Consider the following 20,637-nt stretch of genomic DNA (forward strand, 5'->3'; position numbering starts at 1 on the left):
TGCCTTTTGCCATTTAGATGTTGAAAAGACACTGAATGATTTAACATCTTTTATCATCTGAGTATGCCTTTAACTTAAACTTGAGACAAGGGAAAATATTGTTATTAATACTGTTTTTTACGATAATTTTTTAGAGTTTTAGGTTCATAGCAAAATTAAGAGGAAGGGAAAGAGACTTCCCAAATTACGCCCCCCCCCCCCCCCCCCCACGCAGAGCCTCTGCCATTGTCAACATCTGCCTTAGTGGTACATTCGTTACAATAGAGGACCCTGCACTGACAAACCATGATCACACCAAGGTCATAGTTGACATCAGAGTCCAGTCTTAGGATTGTACATTCTGTGGCTTTGGACAAATGCATAATGACATGCATGCACCATTACATTGACAAACAGTATTTCCACTGCCCTAAAGGTCAGTGTTGCCCCCACTCCAGTAAGTCCTCAAACCCACTTCTCTCGTGTGCCCCGCCTGGTTTAGAATACTCTGGGCTGCCCTGCACTCACCATCTAAGAATCTCTTCCTTACTAGCTTTGTTTTGCAAAATCCATTCTCCAGCAGATACACACCAGTGTATATATTCAATGTATGAACTCCCACCTTTCTGCCTTAAAACCTCCACAGACTAAACTGCAGACTTTTTAGCAATGGCTTTCACAGCCCCACCTGATCTGGCTGCTCCCGCCCCTCCGGCTTCCTTGCATTTTCCCCTTCTCTCACTGTGCACTTACCTGCTGTTAGTGTAGTTACTCCAGGATCTGCTGTGTCGTTTCTTCTGCATATTAGTCTGCAAATACTACGAGAATATTCTTCTCATACTATTTGCCTGGCAATTTGTCTGGCTTATATGTTAGTTACTCAAGGGACCTGTAGGACCCCATGGCCATGTACATTAGCCCCCTCTACCTAAAATATGTATTTTCTTTCAGAGCACTTCTTGTAATTTTTAATTACGTGTTTACATGATTATCCTTTAATATATAGTCCTACTAACAGTGCCATTGTAGTACACCTACTGTATACCTAGCTCAATACCTGGCATTAAACTGAGTCTCTCTAAATGTGTATTGAAAGTATTTTAAGTATTCAAACATTATGAGGAATTTTTTTTATATACCAAATCCTCTTTTTTGTGGCTCCTGAGTTAAGGGGCGTTTTTGCCATGGAATACAACACTGTGAGGAAGAGCTAACTAGTGGAAGTTACAGTCCCTCTTATTCAACATTCAGTGAGAGAAAATAATTACATGGTGAAGGGGTGAGAACATACGCTGGGAACTAGAGGACTGTAGCAGTAAAATGCATGCTAGTATGAGCTTATAGAAAGGAATTCACCAGGAAAGGAACATCTGGGTTTGGTGTTCAACCCTGCCCCTGATTTATGTGTTTTGGCAAGTTATTCCATTTCCTTGTATCTTAAATTTTCCCATCTTGAAAATGGTGTGGAAACCTCATGAGAAATGGACGTGGAAGCCCTTTGAAAGCTATAACACTCCTTAGAAATGCGAGATGCCCTAACTCTTCTTATTTTGATCTTCATTTATGAAAACAAAGTGGTTTACTTGGAGGTTGTTAAAAGAATAATGAATCTATCCACTCTGTGGATAAGACTTGCTGTCACATTCTCTCAGTTTATACAAGTTTCTATGAAGAAACCACCTAGGGGTGATGATAGGAAAGTAAGTGACTGGAGTGGATTCATTATGGATTTCCCTTTTAATTCTTTACAAGCTTCCTGATAGCAATGCTAATTAAGTTTAAATATGTTGAGGTGTCCAATCTTTTTTCTAAGAGATTAATTAGAGATTAGTCTCTAAGCTATTTGTGCTTTTTCATTGTAAAGTGTTTTGTAGAAATGCTGCTTTAGGAAAATAATTGTAGACTATAAATGGTTTCATTAAGTACTTTATTTCCCTGTTATCCTACCAGTTCTATAGTAACAAATGACTTTAATGTTCTTTTCACTGATAATTTAAATGAGATCTAAGAGCCGAGACCTTGTTTTGAAATAGGGTTAACTTAATTGACCCAGCATGGCTTGGAATCCTTGCTGCCTATGATCCTTTTATGATTAATTTCTCAGGAAAGTTCTGTAATGTGAATATTTTTCTTTTATTTCTTCACCATGGGATTCGCACTCCCTGGGATAAAGTATCTTAGCCTTTTCAGAGAACATTCGTCGGGGAATTAGAAATTTATCCTCTGAGGGGCTGTGCCAGTCAGTTTCATCAGCAAATGAGAATTCAAAGCCCGTTAGTAAAACTAATGACCTTATGTAACCATTCCCGATTCAAATTGTGTTTTAAATATCTGTGCTCAGACAAATTGATAGCCTAGAGGTCAGCGCGTGTTCATTTGTAGTCCTGTAAAAGGCTGTGTGATGACCATCCCATTTTTAAAACTGCTAAGATAAGCAAATCTAACTACTTCAAATTTCACAGGGTTTTGTAAACTTCTCTCTGTGCCAAGAAAGCAAGCCACCTGGCAGTTGTATTTTTTTTTTTAAACAGTGAGCCAATGCTTAAGAATATACACCAGAATTCACTGTTACTATTTCAGCTGAATTTGGCTCAGATTTACATGGAACATGAGAGCATTTTATTCCAGTTACCATTTCTTATGATTCTTATGATTATATTCTCATGCTGTAGCTCATATTCTCATGAGACAAACAGCCTGGCAGTTATTGCACAGACTGAGTGTATTTTGATATATTGACAAGCCTTATTATTCCTGAGTGCAAAAATGATTCAGAAAAATATTTTCTATTTTAAGTAGCATCCAAGTAGAATATTGGGTTCATTAGTTGAAGTTTATGATTCATGACTGAAATGTAGAGAGTTAAGCCCAGTTGGTAGAAGAGTGTTTTATGTGCCAAGGATGGACAGAAATTACTTCATGAGGTAGGTTTAATTGAGTTTAGATAAGGAACTTCTATTCAAAAACGGACTCCATAGCTAGAGTTAAAGAAATAAAGGAATATGGGTTAGGAGACAATGAAAGACAGTTTTGTGCACTATAATATATATATATGTGTATATATATATATATATATATATATATATATATATATATATATAAAATATATTTTATTGATTTTTTACAGAGAGGAAGAGAGAGGGATAGAGAGTTAGAAACATCGATGAGAGAGAAACATCAATCAGCTGCCTCTTGCACACCCCCTACTGGGGATGTGCCCGCAACCAAGGTACATGCCCTTGACCGGAATCGAACCTGGGACCCCTGAGTCTGCAGGCCGACGCTCTATCCACTGAGCCAAACCTGTTTCGGCAATTTTGTGCACTATAATATATATTTTAAAAACTTGTGTGTTTAGGAAGACAGAATGCAAAGGCAAATGTGGAGTCACCTATCTAGACATGAGGACCGTGAAGGCTGCACTTTGTATTGGATAAAAATGGTTGGAATTTTTATAATTAGGATATGTACACTGAAAGATTAAAGTTCTTATAAACTATATGGAGTTCTTGCTGAATCTAATTTCTTTGAAATGTATTTAAATCCTAATTTAATACAGCAGATTTGAATCTCATTATCAGTGGAGTGCATTTAATTGAAATTAAATTGATTTAAACAACTAGTCAGGAAATCTCAGTTTAATCTCCTTTTCTTCCTTTGGGAACGTCACCTACTTACACCTACTCTCTAAGCTCACAGGCAGCAAAGCTTTGATTTAAGAGGAGACATACACTCCATTTTCATTTAAATGATTAAGTGCTCATGAGATTAATTTTACAGGCACATTATAAAATTGAATTGTGCTTTGGGCATTCTTTCTGCCAGGGCTTATTAAAGTCAGTAGTTCTAAAGTGTAAGATTCTAAAATAATTTTCAAATCAAAGAGTTAAGGGATATTTTGTCACACTGGAAGAGGGATGCATTAACCAGTCCCAAGAAAAATAAATATTTAATTGTTTTTAACTAAAATAACATTGGTGTAATTATTTTAATAAAAATAAGCCCATGAACTTTGATATTATAAGCATTTTAGTTATGCCTCAAGTAATTCTTAAAAAGATATCAATTATCTCTACAAAGTACATCTTTTTGATAATGAGGTAACTATAGGACTAATGCTATAAATATTTTTTAATATGTTTTCTCATAATATAGTATATGCTAATTTTAAATAATTTGAGCAATACAGAAAAAAACTAATTGGATAATTCTACTTTTCCCCTACAGTTAACCCCTGTTACCAATTAGAATATATCCTTTCAAAATTGTCATATGCAAGTAATGAGATCTTTGGCTTATATATCCACAATTATGCTCAAATATAGTAAGTTTTGCTTTGTTTCTTTTTGATTTTGATGAGAATGCTTCTAAATCTCTACCAGTTGATATGATATTTCCTCTAGGATTCTGATAAAGGATTTTTTTTCATGTTAAGGAAGTTTTCTTCTCAGTTTACTGTGAGTTTTATTGGGAGATTTTGTTGTATTTTATCAAGTGCCTTTGGGAAATTTATAGGTCTGATCATATTGTTTTCCTTTTTTTAACCTATTTATTTATTGAATTACATTGATGGATTGCCTAATGTTGATTCATGCTTGCATTTCTGGAATAAACCTGAATTTTTGAAGAATTTATTGGTCTTTTAATACATTGCCATATTTTATTTATCATAAGTGAGGTGGATCTGTAATTCACTTTTTTGGACTTTTTTGCTTTTCAAAGTGCTTTAGCATGTTTTCCCCCTTTGATCCTGAAGTAGCCCTATGAATTATACCAGAAATAAATTTTTTTTGCAAATAAAATCAATAGACATAGAAACTTTGTTTGGCACAAAGTCATGCAAGTAGGTGGTGATGGTTAGAGTAAAATCCATTAGTTCCCAGTCCAATGTTTTGGGAAGAAGGAATTTCTTTCAGTAATTTCTATCAGTAAGGTATTTATAGGCTTTGAGTTTTATTACCTCAAATAAAACTATCCTTACGTAGTTTCCTTTCGCATTTTTTTCTAAATGAAGACAATAGATTGGTTTCCACTGTGGCCATGAAGTTTCCCCTGGGTATCAGTGGGGAGGGAGGACATTCACCTAAAAGAGTCTCTGTGCTAAGAGTGAGAATGCATTCTCTTGAGACCTGCAATCTGTTCGTTGCACTGGACAAAAGCTTATGTTCATTTAATCAGAGGTAATAAAATGTGGATTAAAGTGTTAGATGGTACTAACCCATTCTGGAAGTTTTGGATAAAGCTTGACACCTTTAATCAGATTCATCTTGGTGTTCAAGTCAAGCTGGCTATTTGAGCCAAAGCTTTCACATGTCTATGGTAACTGGTCATGAAGGGCATAGTCTATTATCAACGTAAGAGAAAAAAATATTAAGGATGTGTTTGCACATTCCATTGGGTCAGGAGAATTGACATTCTGTTTTGTATGTGGGTCAGAGATCTACCTTATGGAAGGCTCAGATTGCTCTTAGGGATTTATTACAGAAGAAATAATTGGGAAGTGTAAAATAATTTAAATGTAAGTGTTAGAATCTGTAGACTTAACACAAATGTAAGAAGTTGTCTATTTGTTAATTTACACATCTATTTATTAAATGGTAGACTAGACTTCTCTAAGTCTAGGGAAAATTAATTTAGACTATAAATGAAGTGTTTCTTAAGTTTGAATAGCATGTCTATTTTATTTTATAAAATTGACATTTAATCTCCATGTCCCATGTCACACACATTTATAAAATGCTTTTTTTTAAATCCTCACCCGAGGATATTTTTTATTATTTATTTTAGTGAGAGAAGAAGGGGGAGAGAGAGAGAAATGAGAGGGAAACATTGATCAGTTACCTTCTGCACGTGCCCCAACCACTCATTCAACCCCCAACCTTTCGGGGTATGGGAGGACGCTCCAACCAACTCAGCCACCTGGCTAGGGTTAAAATGTTTTTAAAAAATAAATTCATTATTTTTAAATTTTCTATAAGATTTTTTTCTTAATGAGAATTTGTTTTATGTAGCCTAATTAGAATTTATAAATGACATATGTGAACAGAAATCTTGTTCTTAGCAAATATTTCATAGAAAACAGTGAATTCCTGGAAGGTGACCATTTTTCAAATTAAAACTTTATGCCCTGAAACAAGGCTGATTACATTTCTTATTTCTAAAGAAGCTAATATAACTCTAAATGATTTTCTAAATTGAGAAATAAATGGCATGTAACATTTTATTAGTTTTAGGTGTAGAGCATAATGATCTGATATATGTATATATTATGAAATTATTAGCAGAATAAATGTAGTTAACACCCATCACCACATATAGTTACATTTTTTTTCTTGTGATGAGAATGTTTCAGATCTACTCTTCTAGCAACTTTCAAATTCTAAATGATTTTCTTATTTTTATAAATCACCTCTGTTTCTGAAACTCATCCTATATAATAAAAGCCTAATATGCTAAGTGTCCAGTCGTCTGTTCAACCAATCAAAGCGTAATATGCTAATGATATGCTAAGTCTGCTCAACCACTCGCTATGACATGCACTGACCACCAGGGGGCAGACACTCCGACTGGTAGGCAAGCTTGCTGCTGGGGTCTGGCCAATCAGGACTGAGTGAGACAGGTCAGACATGCCCTGGAGCCCTCTCGCAGTCCCTCTCTGGCTGGCCAATCTCCCACGTCTCTCCACAGCCCCGATTGTGCACCAGTGGGGTCCCTCGGCCTGGCCTTCACCCTCTCACAATCTGGGACCCCTTAGGAGATGTTGGAGAGCCGATTTTGGCCTGATCCCATAGGCCAGGCTGAGGGACCCTACTGGTTCATGAATTCATGCACCAGGCCTCTAGTCTCCTATAACTCCCTATGATAACAAGTGGTAGAACTCACAGAGTTTTGAAATATGTTGGGTATTTCCTTTCCAGTTTAAAAAATGCTGTATTCAAGTTTGGATGATTAGAGGATATGTTTAGATCCCAAAAGGACTGAAATCAATGTAAATTATATATTGGTGTCTCATAGTTGATGGTAAATACTCCCATTAAAAATTGAAAAGCCACAAAAAGGGAGGAACTATTCTGTGGATTGGCTATTTATATTTAGCACATAAAGAAAATGTGAAATTTTGTCAGGAACATTTGTGAAATGAACTCCACTTAATAATGTACCATTCTATTGATATTTTAATTTTTTAGATAAAGTACTTTAATTAAATGTGCAATGTTAGAATGAAAAAATAAAATTATGCATAGATTTAAAGACCTAACTAATTATTTATCAATTTCTGATGGATGCCCTAATTAAGCATCAAGTTATATATGCTTATCCCTATGGTGTTACATCTAATCTTTACAAAAATACACTGAAAGAGATGCAGTTGGCATAGATGTTAACAGTATACGTTTACATATTCTTCATTATAGATTTTCTTTATTCAGGGGCCATGACATGCTGCTTTCCATAAAGAGTGCCTTTGATTAATCCTCACTCCAGAAACAGCAAAGTCGGGGCTGGCAGGAGAGCTGGCAGGAGTTCAGCCAGGGTTCCTGGGCCCTGCTGGCTGGGAGCCTCATGAGAAAGGACAGAATCCTATCTCAGCTTCCAGGCCCGCTTGGCTCCTGGCACCTCTGCTGAGAGTCGCACAGGCTCCCGGCACCTCTGCTGAGAGTCGCACAGGCTCCCGATGCATTTTAATGCCGTGTTTTTGAGTGTGATGTGGATACCTGTGCTCGAGGAACAGGACTGATAGCAGCAGGTCATCCCTCAGAGGCCGTGGAATAATTGTCAGGTGACCTTTATTGGTGTCTACCGCATTTTGTTCATACTGGTGCTGCTAAGGCACTGGGCTGTGGCATCTTCTCCTGGGTCTTAGAATCAACAAAACCAGGCGTCGCATCTAGCAGTGGGGTTAATTGAAAGGTCATGTTTTTGACTAGAGTAATGAGAGTGTGAATGTTCCTTGTAACTGAATACAAAGTGAATTGCAAAGGACACAAGACTTGATTCGTAAGCTTTAAGGGAGAAATGAGGCTTTCCCCATGAAAGCAATTGACATTATAGGAAAGCATCTACCCTGATGGACCTGAGGGAAATGAAGTTGAGAATAGAAAGCTCATTGGTTAGTGTGGTTTCGTAATAAACAATTGCAGGTTTGTGCCCTAATGCTGGGGGTAGGGATGGAGGAGGGAAACAGAAATGACAGGTGTCCCCAGAACAGCAGGAGGAAGTGGGTATCTGGCGATGCAGGCTTCCAAGGCCATTATCCACATGGTTTTCTCTATGTCCAGGTCTCCTTATCTGTATGCACTTAATGCCTCATTGGAAAAGAAAAACAATTCCAAACAGGTGAAACAGTCTTTTATGCTACCTGTGAGCATTTGCAATGAAAGGTCAGTGATTTCCATTAGGCTTTAATGAGTTTACTTCTGGAATGAATCACAAAGATGAAGGAATATAGGAAAAGGTTCAGGAGAGGCAGTTCTTTGCTTTTACTCCACCGTTGTTGAAGAAACATCATCTAAGTAGGTTTGTTTCAGGTGTTAAATAAATAACACTTTAAAAACATAGATCTGGATATAGTGTTTCATAAAAGGTATTTTGGTATGCTTCTATTTCTTGATACTTCCCACTTCTTTCCATCCCCTTTATTAGTAAGCTACCTTGGACCATCATTTCTTTCCTTTAAAGCTACAGGAGTCACCTACTCTGCCATCTTCAGTTTTATCCACATTATATCCTTTCAGTGCATGTCCAGAATGACCTATGTGAGATAAAAATCAGACTTTATATCAATTTCTTCAACTCTACATTGTGCTAGTCCCTGGCATGCAGTAGGTACCTATCATTGTTGTTGAATTAAGGAATGAAGAATGGAGACCAGAGGTCTCTCAATATTCAAGGTGAGGGCTCATTTGGATTCTAGACTATATTGTCACAATCCTTTGAAGATTTTATGTATCAATCAACCTTTTGTTTCTGAGTTTTGCTTGGAAGTGCATAAAACCAGAATGAATTAGTGTTAGGAGTTGTCTATAAGGAGAGATATAACCCTTACGGTGAAAAGAAGGTTTACTGCCTATATTTCAGTTGTCTTTTCATTATAATCTAATAAATTTTTGTGAATACTTTTTAAAGAGAACTCTTCAGAACTAAGTTTTCACCACCTCTTACACTAAGAGAGAAAAGCAAATGTCATTTTGAGAAATCTGGATTTCTGCATTATGAGACAGATTCCTTTTATTCACAGTTTGACACCTGCTGTTTTGATTGCTGTTCTTTAGAGTTTGGTAAATTTGTTCTGTTTTAACAAAGAATCATTTTAGAACTCTTCACTTTTTAAAAAACAACTTGTCAAAAAAGGAAAAGAATATGTGACAATATAGTTAGATGTTTAAACCTGCTCATCAGGTCAGAGGTAGGGAAATGCGGGCGTGATGTTTTCTTTATCCTTACATTTTTGTACAGTGATTCGGTATACTTCTTTTGGTGATAAAATATACATACCATAAAATCCACCATTTTTAAGTGTACATTTCTGGTGTTAACTACATTCACTTATTTTTTCTTCTGCTTCAATATACTTTTTCCTGAAATTGTTATGTTAAAATAGTTCATAGTTTCATGATTGAGACCCAAAGCTGGGCGTGTATCAAATGGCAGTGTTGTGTGTTATGAAGAAAAGAAATTTTGTTTGTTGAGTTTTTGTTAAGAAACTTGCAGTATATCCAACTAAACTGGTCGTAGGAAGAGAAAAACCAGTGGGAACTTAGGGAAACAAGCTTATTGGTTTGAATGTATGTGTGTTTAGTTCAATTTTAGTTTAACAAAATATGTTTAGGGAGCTGTAAAGCCTTCACTGCTGTATAGAAATCTCATTTAATTATGGTTCCTAATAGTAGATAAGCAACAATGTAAAAAAAATGAAAATTTAAAAACATTAAAATATTTGTACATTTCCCCCTAATATTTTGAAATTATTTCTAAGATTTGAAATCAACCCTTTCATCATGAGATTAGATAGAAATAATCTTTATGGTATGATATAGATATTTTAGAAATAGTGCTCATAGTCAAATCAATGTCTTATATTGTTTTAATAAAAGAATAAAACATATGTCTGCTACATTACTATTTATGAGACTTGTTGATTCTGATGATTAAACACTTTATTTAAAGTATTGATTAATTTAAGAAAACAATAGATCCAAAAGTATTATCTGAAAATGTTAAGAGACCATATAAACAAAATTTGGTTTATTTATTATTATTATTATTATTGTTATTATTTTGTTAAACCTCACCAGAGTGGAAGGGAAGGGGAGAGACAGAGAGAGAAACATCGATGTGAGAAAGACACGTTGATTGGTTGCCTCCCCCGTGCACCCCAACCAGGACTAGGGATCAAGCTTGCAATCTAGGTATGTGCCATAGGCCAGGACCCTTCAGTCCACAGGCCAACACTATTCACTGAGCTAAACCGGCTAGAGCTGTTTATTTGATTATTTAGCCTCTTTAAAAGTGATCCCTTTTGTGAAATGATAATTTGGAAACTTAAACATAGAATGTTAGGAAATAAGATTGAGCTCCATGCCTGACTTATTCTTGGACCCCTTAGAATATGAGGCTAAGCTTGAATTTAGGGGACTTTTCACAAGATGCTGCTCATCCTAATAAATTTAAACTTTTCGGTAAGCTGCTCTAAGAGAAATTTGGGGAGGGAATTGGTACTTTAGCCTTTCCCCTTAATTCCAGAGTCAGAAAGTTTAGCTTTGCGATAAACAGGGAGCTCCCACACTTTATAATAATCTTTTGGATAGGCCTTCTGGTTACTGGAGACAATTCAATCATCTAATAAGCTGAAAGCTGACGAGAGCATGCCTGAACTGAGAATGAACTTGGTTTCTCTTGGAAAGCGCAAAAAGTGCCTGTCTTCTCAATATACAGATAACTGCAATGGATTTGTTCTCATTTCATCATCCAATATGTTTTGTATTTGTCAACAAGGAAGATTTATAACCCAGACGTCAACTTTTTTCATTTGGGGATATCCCTTGTCTGTTTACCTGAACAGTCTTCCTTCACCAACAACCTGCCAACATCTTCTTGAGGGGAAAAAAGATTTGGGGGTATGGGGCTTGGCAAAGGGGCCATGGTGGTGAAGAAGCTCAGAGGGAGATTTGGAGTCATCCATCTTCCCTGTCCACTCTGACAGTCTCATTTTCCCTCCTCCTGACTCTCCAGAGCCAGTGCATAGTCTGACCCTGAAAGAGCAGACCTAGAGGAATCCGAGTCCTGAAACCCTTCTAGCATATTTTGAATAGAAGTTATCTTGGCTCTAGTCAACAGCAGACAAGCTAATTATTTGTTCACACGTGCTATGATCAGTTTTTTGCTCATTTGGGGCTTTGTAATAATTTTGGATTTTGTCCTTTGTGAAATGACAGCCTCAGAGCATATCTTTTCCACTGGTTCCAAGTTTTAAGGCATTTTTGGGAGAAGTTTTATAATCATACGGAAATTGCAAGTCAAAGCAAAAAACGAGTGTTATAATAAGGGCAGGTGGATTCTTTTGTAGGCTAGATATAAGACGTTCATCTCTGGGAGGCTTAACTTACTAGGAGAGAAACTGTCTTGACTTAAGGAGATTTAAGGAGATCTCACCACAAAGAAGAGAGGCTTATAAGAGAAATCTCTTCTGAAAGCAGGAGTTTTGTTCTCATCAACAAATGGTGGCTCAGATCACGAGTAGAGCGTCAGACCGTGAAGGTTGGCGTAATAACACATAATAGTGCATCGGGTACAGGAACTATGACATGCACTTAGAGGAACGCTAATTTCCCATCTGAAGTTTGTTAGGAACTATTAGATGTTTTATAACTCTGTTGACAATAATCTTATTTGGAACATGATCTGCTTACATAAAAATAAATTTTAATGTGAAAGCTCTCATTAGCTTAAATGACTAGTCAAATGGTAGCTTTAAAAGCTTGAGTCACTGTCTAATTTACCCTCACAATTCACAGTTTCCCTCTCTAGTTTACTTGCTAGATTAATCCCATCTCAGCAGTGCCATTAGGTGCCTGCCTTGATGGTGTGGAAAAATACACACAAGCATCTGATATTCCCGAGCGTGTGGGTTGTGACGAATTTAAATGTGTTCTAACAGCGCCTCTGCATATAAACAATTGTTTTTAACTTAGGGATGAGGAATTTGGCCACTATGGGATAATTAAAAATAACAACCCTCTGGAAAAGCAGGAGCAAAGTTCTTTAATGCCACGGCACCGAGAGGCAAGATTCTGTCATCTAAATTGGGTAACTTATATCTTTGTCACTTTAAAAAAGATATGTATTTGAGTTCATGGATCAGCCCACCAACATTCTACAACTAAAGCAAAATTTGTTTCCTTTTCACGGGCAAGGTTGTAGTTAACTGACTAATAAATCATTGTGCCTTTTCCCAAGTCATCGGATAGGGAGGCTCTTACAGGCAAGACCACAATTAAATGAGGCCTTAGTGAAGAGATTCCACCCCGTTTTAAAAGGATGTTGGTGAAGGAGGCAGCCTAGACGACTTTGGCTATGCTTTTCAGTACCATGCGGCTGTTTTTAAATACTTTTAGTTTATCACTAAACATTTGTCTTAGGTGCTCAGAGGTCAGGATGAATAATTTTTTTTATAATCTCCAATGTCCTGGTCCGTGCCTACTGATGGTCCTCCAATGACCACATGTATGAGCAAATGTTCCTCTTCCTTCAAAAAGAATGACCTTAGAAGCACTTACAGTTTACAAAGAGTATAGGTGCATTTTCTCTCTTGAGTCTCATAAGAACACTCTGTTGTGGAGAAGGATTATTCACTCCTATTTAAAGCAGAAATAAAGATTCAGAGAGGGAAGCTAAGTGACTTACAAAGGTCATACTACTGAGTGGAATAATGACAATTGAGACTAGTTATTTTTGCTCCTTGTGCACTCTCCTCTTTGATATGCTTACAACATTGGGCACTATAAAATGCATGAAGGTGCTTTTGGGAAAGTTGTTTCTGGGAGAATTATCTGAATTGACGATGTGGTTGGGAGCATTATTAACTTGAGTTCCTGGTCTGAACAGAGGAACGTATAAAGAAATATCCTGTTTTAAGTGGCATCGGTCAGATGTTCAGTGCCAATGAAGTGGGAGTGATAGACACAGTGGACAGTCTAGGACTCAGATGAAGCCCATCATCTCATAATGAAGAGTATTCAGAGGACTGGATGTATAGCTTAGGAAAGACAATAAGAAGGCCTAGATACACCCAAGGAGGAAATAGCCACAGGAAAGAATTGACCTGGATAAGACACACTAATCTGAATGGTTGAAATGAGCATGCTTAGGGAAGGGTGAAATGGGCTGAGGAGACCCGGTTTCAGAGACTTAAGTTCCAAGCACACTTACAGGCCTGGGGGAAAGGCAGGGTGCACATGTTCCCTGTGATGTCTATGGCAGAGGGCTTTGACACTTAACTTCCATTGGAGGGACCTTACAAGTTAGTGGAGCTAGTCATGTATCTGCTTGGTTCTAAGCTGGGGCTGCTAACAAATAGCAGTAGACTGAGATGCAGGTGCAGTTCCCAGAATGTTCATTTCAATTGTGTACCTCGGTCTGAAAATTCACTCAAGCAAGAGTTATTGTCCACTGTTAGCTCTCAATCTGACTTTCAATACCCTCATGTTCTTCAAAATAGTTTGAGGAAAAAAAAATAATCCTCAGTTAAGCTATAGTGTAAGCCCTTTTTGTAATGTAAAGTATGTTAAGGTTAAAATCTTCTATTTGAACTCGTTTTAAGTATTCAACTTGTGGGGTTGCTAAGTACCAATAAGGAAAACTTTCAAAAGAAATCCAGCTCTATTTCTTTAACCCACCTGTATGGACTCAGCAAGGTTGTCAAATTGCCAACATGTAGGGCTTCTTACAAAATTGCTTTAATGCGCAAATGAGTGATTTGCAGTTAGCTTAATAGGGCTTGATTTTCCTTCAAAGAACACGCAGGCATTTGAAAAGTAAGTATTTTTTCTGAACCAAATAACATCAATTTTCTCAGCAGCCCCTCTTTTCTGAAACAGTGGAGAGGAACATTCTAGGCCAGCCTCCGTCCAAACAACCGTCCTGTCTGGATGGAGTCTGAGGAGCCCACAGAGTGTTACTGAAGGCCCCTATTTTCTGAAGGCCACGGCTTCATTATTTCCCAATTATTTTGCAGGATCCCGCGAACCAGAAGGGCGGCGGCCGGAAGAAGACCGTGTCCTTCAGCAGCATGCCGTCGGAGAAGAAAGTCAGCAGCGCCAGCGACTGCATCAGCTTCATGCAGGCCGGCTGCGAGCTCAAGAAGGTGCGGCCCAACTCGCGCATCTACAACCGCTTCTTCACCCTGGACACCGACCTCCTCGCTCTCCGCTGGGAGCCGTCCAAGAAGGACCTGGAGAAAGCCAAGCTCGACATCTCCGCTGTCAAAGAGATCAGGCTGGGCAAGAACACGGAAACGTTCCGGAACAATGGCCTCGCCGACCAGATCTGCGAGGACTGTGCCTTTTCCATTCTCCACGGGGAAAACTACGAGTCGCTGGACCTGGTGGCTCACTCGGCAGACGTGGCCAACATCTGGGTGTCGGGGTTACGGTACCTGGTTTCTCGGAGCAAGCAGCCCCTCGATTTCATGGAGGGCAACCAGAACACGCCCAGGTTCATGTGGTTGAAAACGGTGTTTGTGGCAGCCGACGTGGATGGGAACGGGATCATGTTGGAAGACACCGCGGTGGAGTTGATAAAACAACTCAACCCCACCCTGAAGGAATCCAAGATCAGGCTAAAGTTTAAGGAAATCCAGAAGAGCAAGGAGAAGCTCACCACCCGCGTGACAGAGGAGGAGTTCTGTGAAGCTTTCTGTGAACTTTGCACCAGGCCGGAAGTGTATTTCTTACTCGTCCAGATATCTAAAAACAAGGAGTACCTGGACGCCAACGACCTGATGCTCTTTTTGGAAGCCGAGCAAGGCGTCACCCATATCACGGAGGACCTGTGCTTGGACATCATCCGGAGATACGAGCTTTCTGAAGAGGGGCGTCAGAAAGGATTCCTTGCAATCGATGGCTTTACCCAGTACTTGTTGTCACCGGAATGTGACCTTTTCGACCCGGAGCAAAAAAAGGTCGCCCAGGACATGACCCAGCCGTTATCTCACTACTACATCAGCGCCTCGCACAACACCTATCTCACCGAGGACCAGTTCAGGGGGCCGGCTGACGTGAACGGGTACGTGAGAGCTTTGAAGATGGGCTGCCGAAGCATTGAGCTCGACGTGAGTGACGGTCCAGACAGCGAGCCGGTCCTCTGTAACCGAAATAACACGAGCACACAGCTGTCCTTCCGAAGCGTCATAGAGGTGATCAACAAGTTTGCCTTTGTGGCTTCCGAGTACCCGCTCATTCTGTGCCTGGGGAACCACTGCTCGCTGCCCCAGCAGAAGGTGATGGCCCAGCAGATGAGAAAGGTCTTCGGCACCAAACTCTACACCGAAGCACCATCGCCGTCGGAAGCCTACCTCCCATCACCGGAGAAATTGAAAAGGATGATCATCGTGAAAGGGAAGAAACTGCCTTCTGACTCGGATGCTCCCGAAGGAGAGGTCACCGACGAAGACGAAGAAGCCGAAATATCCCGGAGGATGTCGGTCGATTACAACGGTGAGCAGAAGCACATCTGGCTGTGTCGGGAGCTCTCTGACTTGGTATCGATTTGCCGGTCTGTGCAGTACAGGGATTTCGAACTGTCCCTGAGAAGCCAAAACTACTGGGAGGTGTGCTCGTTCAGTGAGTCAGAGGCCAGCCGCATCGCAAACGAATACCCGGAGGATTTCGTCAACTACAACAAGAAGTTCTTATCCAGAATCTACCCAAGTGCCATGAGGATCGACTCCAGTAACTTGAACCCGCAGGACTTTTGGAACTGCGGCTGCCAGATCGTGGCGATGAATTTCCAGACGCCGGGTCCGATGATGGACCTGCACACGGGCTGGTTCCTCCAGAACGGGGGCTGCGGCTACGTGCTCCGGCCGTCCGTCATGCGGGACGAGGTGTCCTACTTCAGCGCCAACACCAAGGGCGTGGTCCCGGGGGTGTCTCCCCTCGCTCTTCACATCAAGATCATCAGCGGCCAGAACTTCCCCAAGCCCAAGGGGGCGTGTGCCAAAGGCGATGTCATCGACCCCTACGTGTGCATAGAGATCCACGGGATCCCGGCAGACTGCGCGGAGCAAAGGACGAAGACGGTGCAGCAAAACAGCGACAACCCCATCTTCGACGAGACGTTTGAGTTTCAGGTCAACCTCCCGGAGCTGGCCATGATCCGTTTCGTGGTTCTGGACGACGACTACATTGGGGATGAGTTCATCGGGCAATACACCATCCCCTTCGAGTGTCTGCAGCCCGGCTACCGGCACGTGCCCCTGCGCTCCTTCGTGGGGGACGTCATGGAGCACGTGACCCTCTTTGTCCACATAGCAATAACTAACCGCAGCGGCGGCGGCGGCAAGGCGCAGAAGCGCAGCCTCTCCGTGAGGATGGGGAAGAAAGTCCGAGAGTACACCATGCTCAGGAACGTCGGTCTCAAACCCATAGATGACATCTTTAAAATAGCAGTGCATCCCTTACGAGAAGCCATAGATCTGAGAGAAAATATGCAGGTAGGAAAAATCCCTGCTTGCCTCCCTGACCCCTGCTTTTACTTTGACCCCACTCTTACCAGTGAACATTGTGATTTAGTAATGATCTGATTCCTCAAACAATGATCAGAAAGGTGAAATGTACCCAATATCTGAATTAAGTTCATATTTTATGTTTCTAACTAGAAGCCCGGTGCACGAAATTCATGCACGGAGGGGGGTTGTCCCTCAGCCCAGCCTGTACCCTCTCCAATCTGGGACCCCTGGAGGGATGTCCGACTGCCCGTTTAGGCCCGATCCCAGCCGTTTAGGATCAGTCAGACATCCCTCTCACAATCCAGGACTGCTGGCTCCCAACTGCTTGCCTGCCTGCCTTCCTGATTGCCCCTAACCGCTTCTGCCTGCCAGCCTGATCACCCCCTAACCACTCCGCTGCCAGCCTGGTTGATGCTTAACTGCTCCCCTGCCAGCCTGTTTGCCCCCAACTTCCCTCCTCTGCTGGCCTGGTCACCCCTAACTGCCCTCTCCTGCAGGGTTGATCACCTCCAACTGCCCTCCCTTGCAGGCCTGGTCCCTCTCAACTGCCCTCCCTTGTAGGCCAGGTGCCTCCCAATTGCCCTCTCCTGCTGGCCATCTTGTAGTGGCCATATTGTGTCCACATGGGGGCAGGATCTTTGACCACATGGGGGCAGACATATTGTGTGTTGGAGTGATAGTCAATCTGCATATTACTCTTTTATTAGATAGGATAGAGGCCTGGTGCAGGAGTGGGGGCCAGCTGGTTTGTCCTGAAGTGTGTCCTAGATAAGGGTGGGGGTTCCCTTGGGGCTTGGGGCGGCCTGAGCGAGGGGCCTGTGGTGGTTTGCAGGCCAGCCACGCCCCCTGGCAACCCAAGCAGAGGCCCTGGTATCTGGAATTTATTTTCCTTCTACAATTGAAACTTTGTAGCCTGGAGCAGAGCCAAGCCTGCTGCTCCCTCCAGCCGGCAGCCATTTCTGTGGCAGTTAATTCACCTTCTATAATTGAAACTTTGTTGCCTTAAACAGAGGCTGGGCCCAGACAGGGTGTGCGGAAAGCTTTGCTTCCCCTGTTGCCACCAGCAACCCTGGCTTGCTCTCTCAAGCTCCATTCTGCCGCCATTTCTGTTTGAATTTGTTTACCTTCTATAATTGAAACTTTGTAGCTTGAGTGGAGGCTTAGGCCTGCAACAGCTCGCGGAAAGCTTGGCTTGCTCTGTTACCTGGAAAACCTTGCTCTCTGTGGCTGTAGCCATCTTGGTTGGGTTAATTTGCATACTTTCTCTGATTGGCTGGTGGGTGTGGCTGGTGGGCGTGTTGATGGTACAGTCAATTTGCATATTACCTTTTTATTAGGTAGGATTGTAATGCTATGTTAACTTTGGCCTGCACTAAGCTGGTTAACAGAGTATCACTGTAGCAAAATGCTGCAAATCTATTAAATATTCCTAGTATATAACTAAACTGATAGATGGGAATGTGTATATGAAATGTGAAAAGAATATAAAATATTATATATAAAATATATATACATACAAACACATGCATAATCATTACAACTGTATATATAAAATATTTGCCGATATGAACATGGAAGGTAATTTGAAGTCATATAAAACAAGTGTAATGCCTATTAGATTTTGTTGTTTAAATGTACAGCAATAATAAATTACTCCCCACAAGAGCAAGCAAAACTAAACAAACAAAAATGAACTTGTTGAAAACTATTTAGTCTTCTCTTAGAAATGTGGTTTAATGGAAAGGATATAGATTTTTGATTAAACTCTATCCCCTTGTGATCTTGAGCAAATTATTTTAGGTTTCTCATCATCACTTTTCTTCACATAAGGTAAGAAAAATGGTAATACGTACATCACAGGATTATTATGAGAATTAGATGAGAGTGTGTGTTAATGGCCCAGTCTCAGCAGATAGAAATCCAATGTTTGTTTCCTTCCTTTTATTAATGTTTGTAACCAGAGATGGCTGCAGACTTCCTTCTTCAATATTATTGAATGCACTTATTCTAGGCTCATGTCACTGTGCAGCCATCTGACACCAAGTCCTCACGAAGTTCCCACGTGTGTTGGTGTGCAGAAGCGGCAGTGGTGTATGCATGAGAGAAAACAGGAGAGGCACGCTCTTCAGTGCACTTCATTTGCCCCGCTAGCTAACAGCTCACTATAACTCTCACCAAAGAACCCTACTTTCAAAATAGAAATCTGGCTTGAAGTGGTTAAGTAATTGTCCAAATATTACAGTGAATAAATAGCAATGTTTGGCTTTATATCCAGAATTGCCTGCTATGGATATCCATGACCACTCATGGCTGTTAGTCACATGATGTTGAACTTCATACTCATCAGTTGGTGAAAAGATTACTTTTACATTATTTCACAAAGAAGTTCTAGGATAGGCTTAAAACAATTTTAAATAGCCAAAATGCCAAAAGATAATATGGTTTGTAAAGATTATTTAAAAATAGGCTCTAAATAGCAGCATCTTCTACTGACTTTCTGACATAATTCTATAACTAATATATATCCCTATATTACATTAGTTGTAAGTCAATTTTACATCTAACTTAATGTTAGAAGTGGATTTTATATATTTCTATATAATTCTTGAAATATATACATTGTATATGTTAAGTATTTAAAATACATATTACGGCCCGGCTGGCATGGCTCAGTGGCTGAGCCTCGACCTATGAAACAGGAGGTCACGGTTTGATTCCTGGTCAGGGCACATGCCCAGGTTTCAGGCTTGATCCCCAGTGTGGGGCCTGCAGGAGGCAGCCGATCCATGATTCTCTCTCATCATTGATGTTTCTATCTCTTTCTCCCTCTCCCTTCCTCTCTGAAATCAATAAAAACATATTAAAATAAAATAGATTTAATGAGATTTGGCTATGGATAAAGTTTTTCCAAGTATTATTGATAATTTATATCATCTCAGCATAAAGTCCTTGGGGGTTACAGATTACGTGGAGCCTAATGAGTAGAGAAATGAATAGTTTCATTGTCACTAAACCCATGAGGCACATATAGGTTTGGTGCTGTTCACCATTAATAAAACAGAATAGGTATAATTCTTATGGCTTTAAGTGAATTTTTAAAAGCCCACCTAACAGGGCTTTTAAATGCAGTTCTTCATGAACTGTGTGTTAGCACTCGCGTCTGCCAGGTGCTTTTCTGCTGGGATGACAGAGGAATACCACTGATGGTGAGTCAGAAGAGGACGGTATTTAATAGCCTGCTACCCCGAGGGGGAAAGCTCAAAGGAGATGCGCTCCAATGTGCCGCTGCTGACATGTTTTAATGAGCATCATGATACCAATCAAGTAAGACACTCATGACCAGCCAGTGCTGATGTGAGTGACTATTCCAGGGCTCTGCCTTGAAAAGCGCTGTGTAGCCTTGGGGCATAATCTGAGGGGCTTTGTGGCATATCTGTGGCAGTTGCTAGAAATGGAGGAAGATGAAGTATGACAGTGAATTGGCTCTGGGTTACCTTTGTGCACATCACAACGTTTTTGGTTGGTTATAATCCAGTTCACGTTAAATTACACGTGCATTTAAGGGCGTGCTTTTAATGAATGCACTTCTGTGTGAACCTAGAAGTGCTGGGGTGATGTGTCACGTGGTCAGACGTGTGATTCCGTGTTTCCTTGCCCACAGAACGCCATCGTGTCCGTGAAGGAGCTGTGTGGCCTTCCTCCCATTGCCAGCCTGAAGCAGTGCCTGTTGACTCTGTCCTCGCGGCTCATCGCCAGTGACAACACTCCCTCCGTCTCCCTTGTGATGAAGGACAGCTTTCCTTATCTGGAGCCGCTGGGGGCGATTCCAGACGTGCAGAAAAAGATGCTGGCTGCTTATGATCTGGTAGGAAGTGATGACTGTGTTTCTGATCTGTGTGTGTGTCGGGGAAATCATATGGAGGCGTTTCTGA

At 40.6% G+C, this 20,637-nt stretch overlaps 1 protein-coding gene across 2 annotated transcripts in view; it reads left to right on the plus strand.

Moving 5' to 3' along the window:
- Positions 1-20,637, plus strand: part of PLCL1 (phospholipase C like 1 (inactive)) — a 246,291-nt gene that overhangs the window by 179,279 nt on the left and 46,375 nt on the right. For both annotated transcript variants that reach the window (XM_079781977.1, XM_079781978.1), the window contains exons 2-3: positions 14,213-16,690; positions 20,367-20,570. In XM_079781977.1, the coding sequence (XP_079638103.1) occupies positions 14,213-16,690; positions 20,367-20,570 (2,682 nt within the window). The remainder of the gene's footprint in view (positions 1-14,212; positions 16,691-20,366; positions 20,571-20,637) is intronic.

The sequence above is a fragment of the Cnephaeus nilssonii genome (assembly GCF_951640355.1).
Source record: "Cnephaeus nilssonii genome assembly, chromosome: 10".
Classification (NCBI taxonomy): domain Eukaryota; kingdom Metazoa; phylum Chordata; class Mammalia; order Chiroptera; family Vespertilionidae; genus Cnephaeus; species Cnephaeus nilssonii.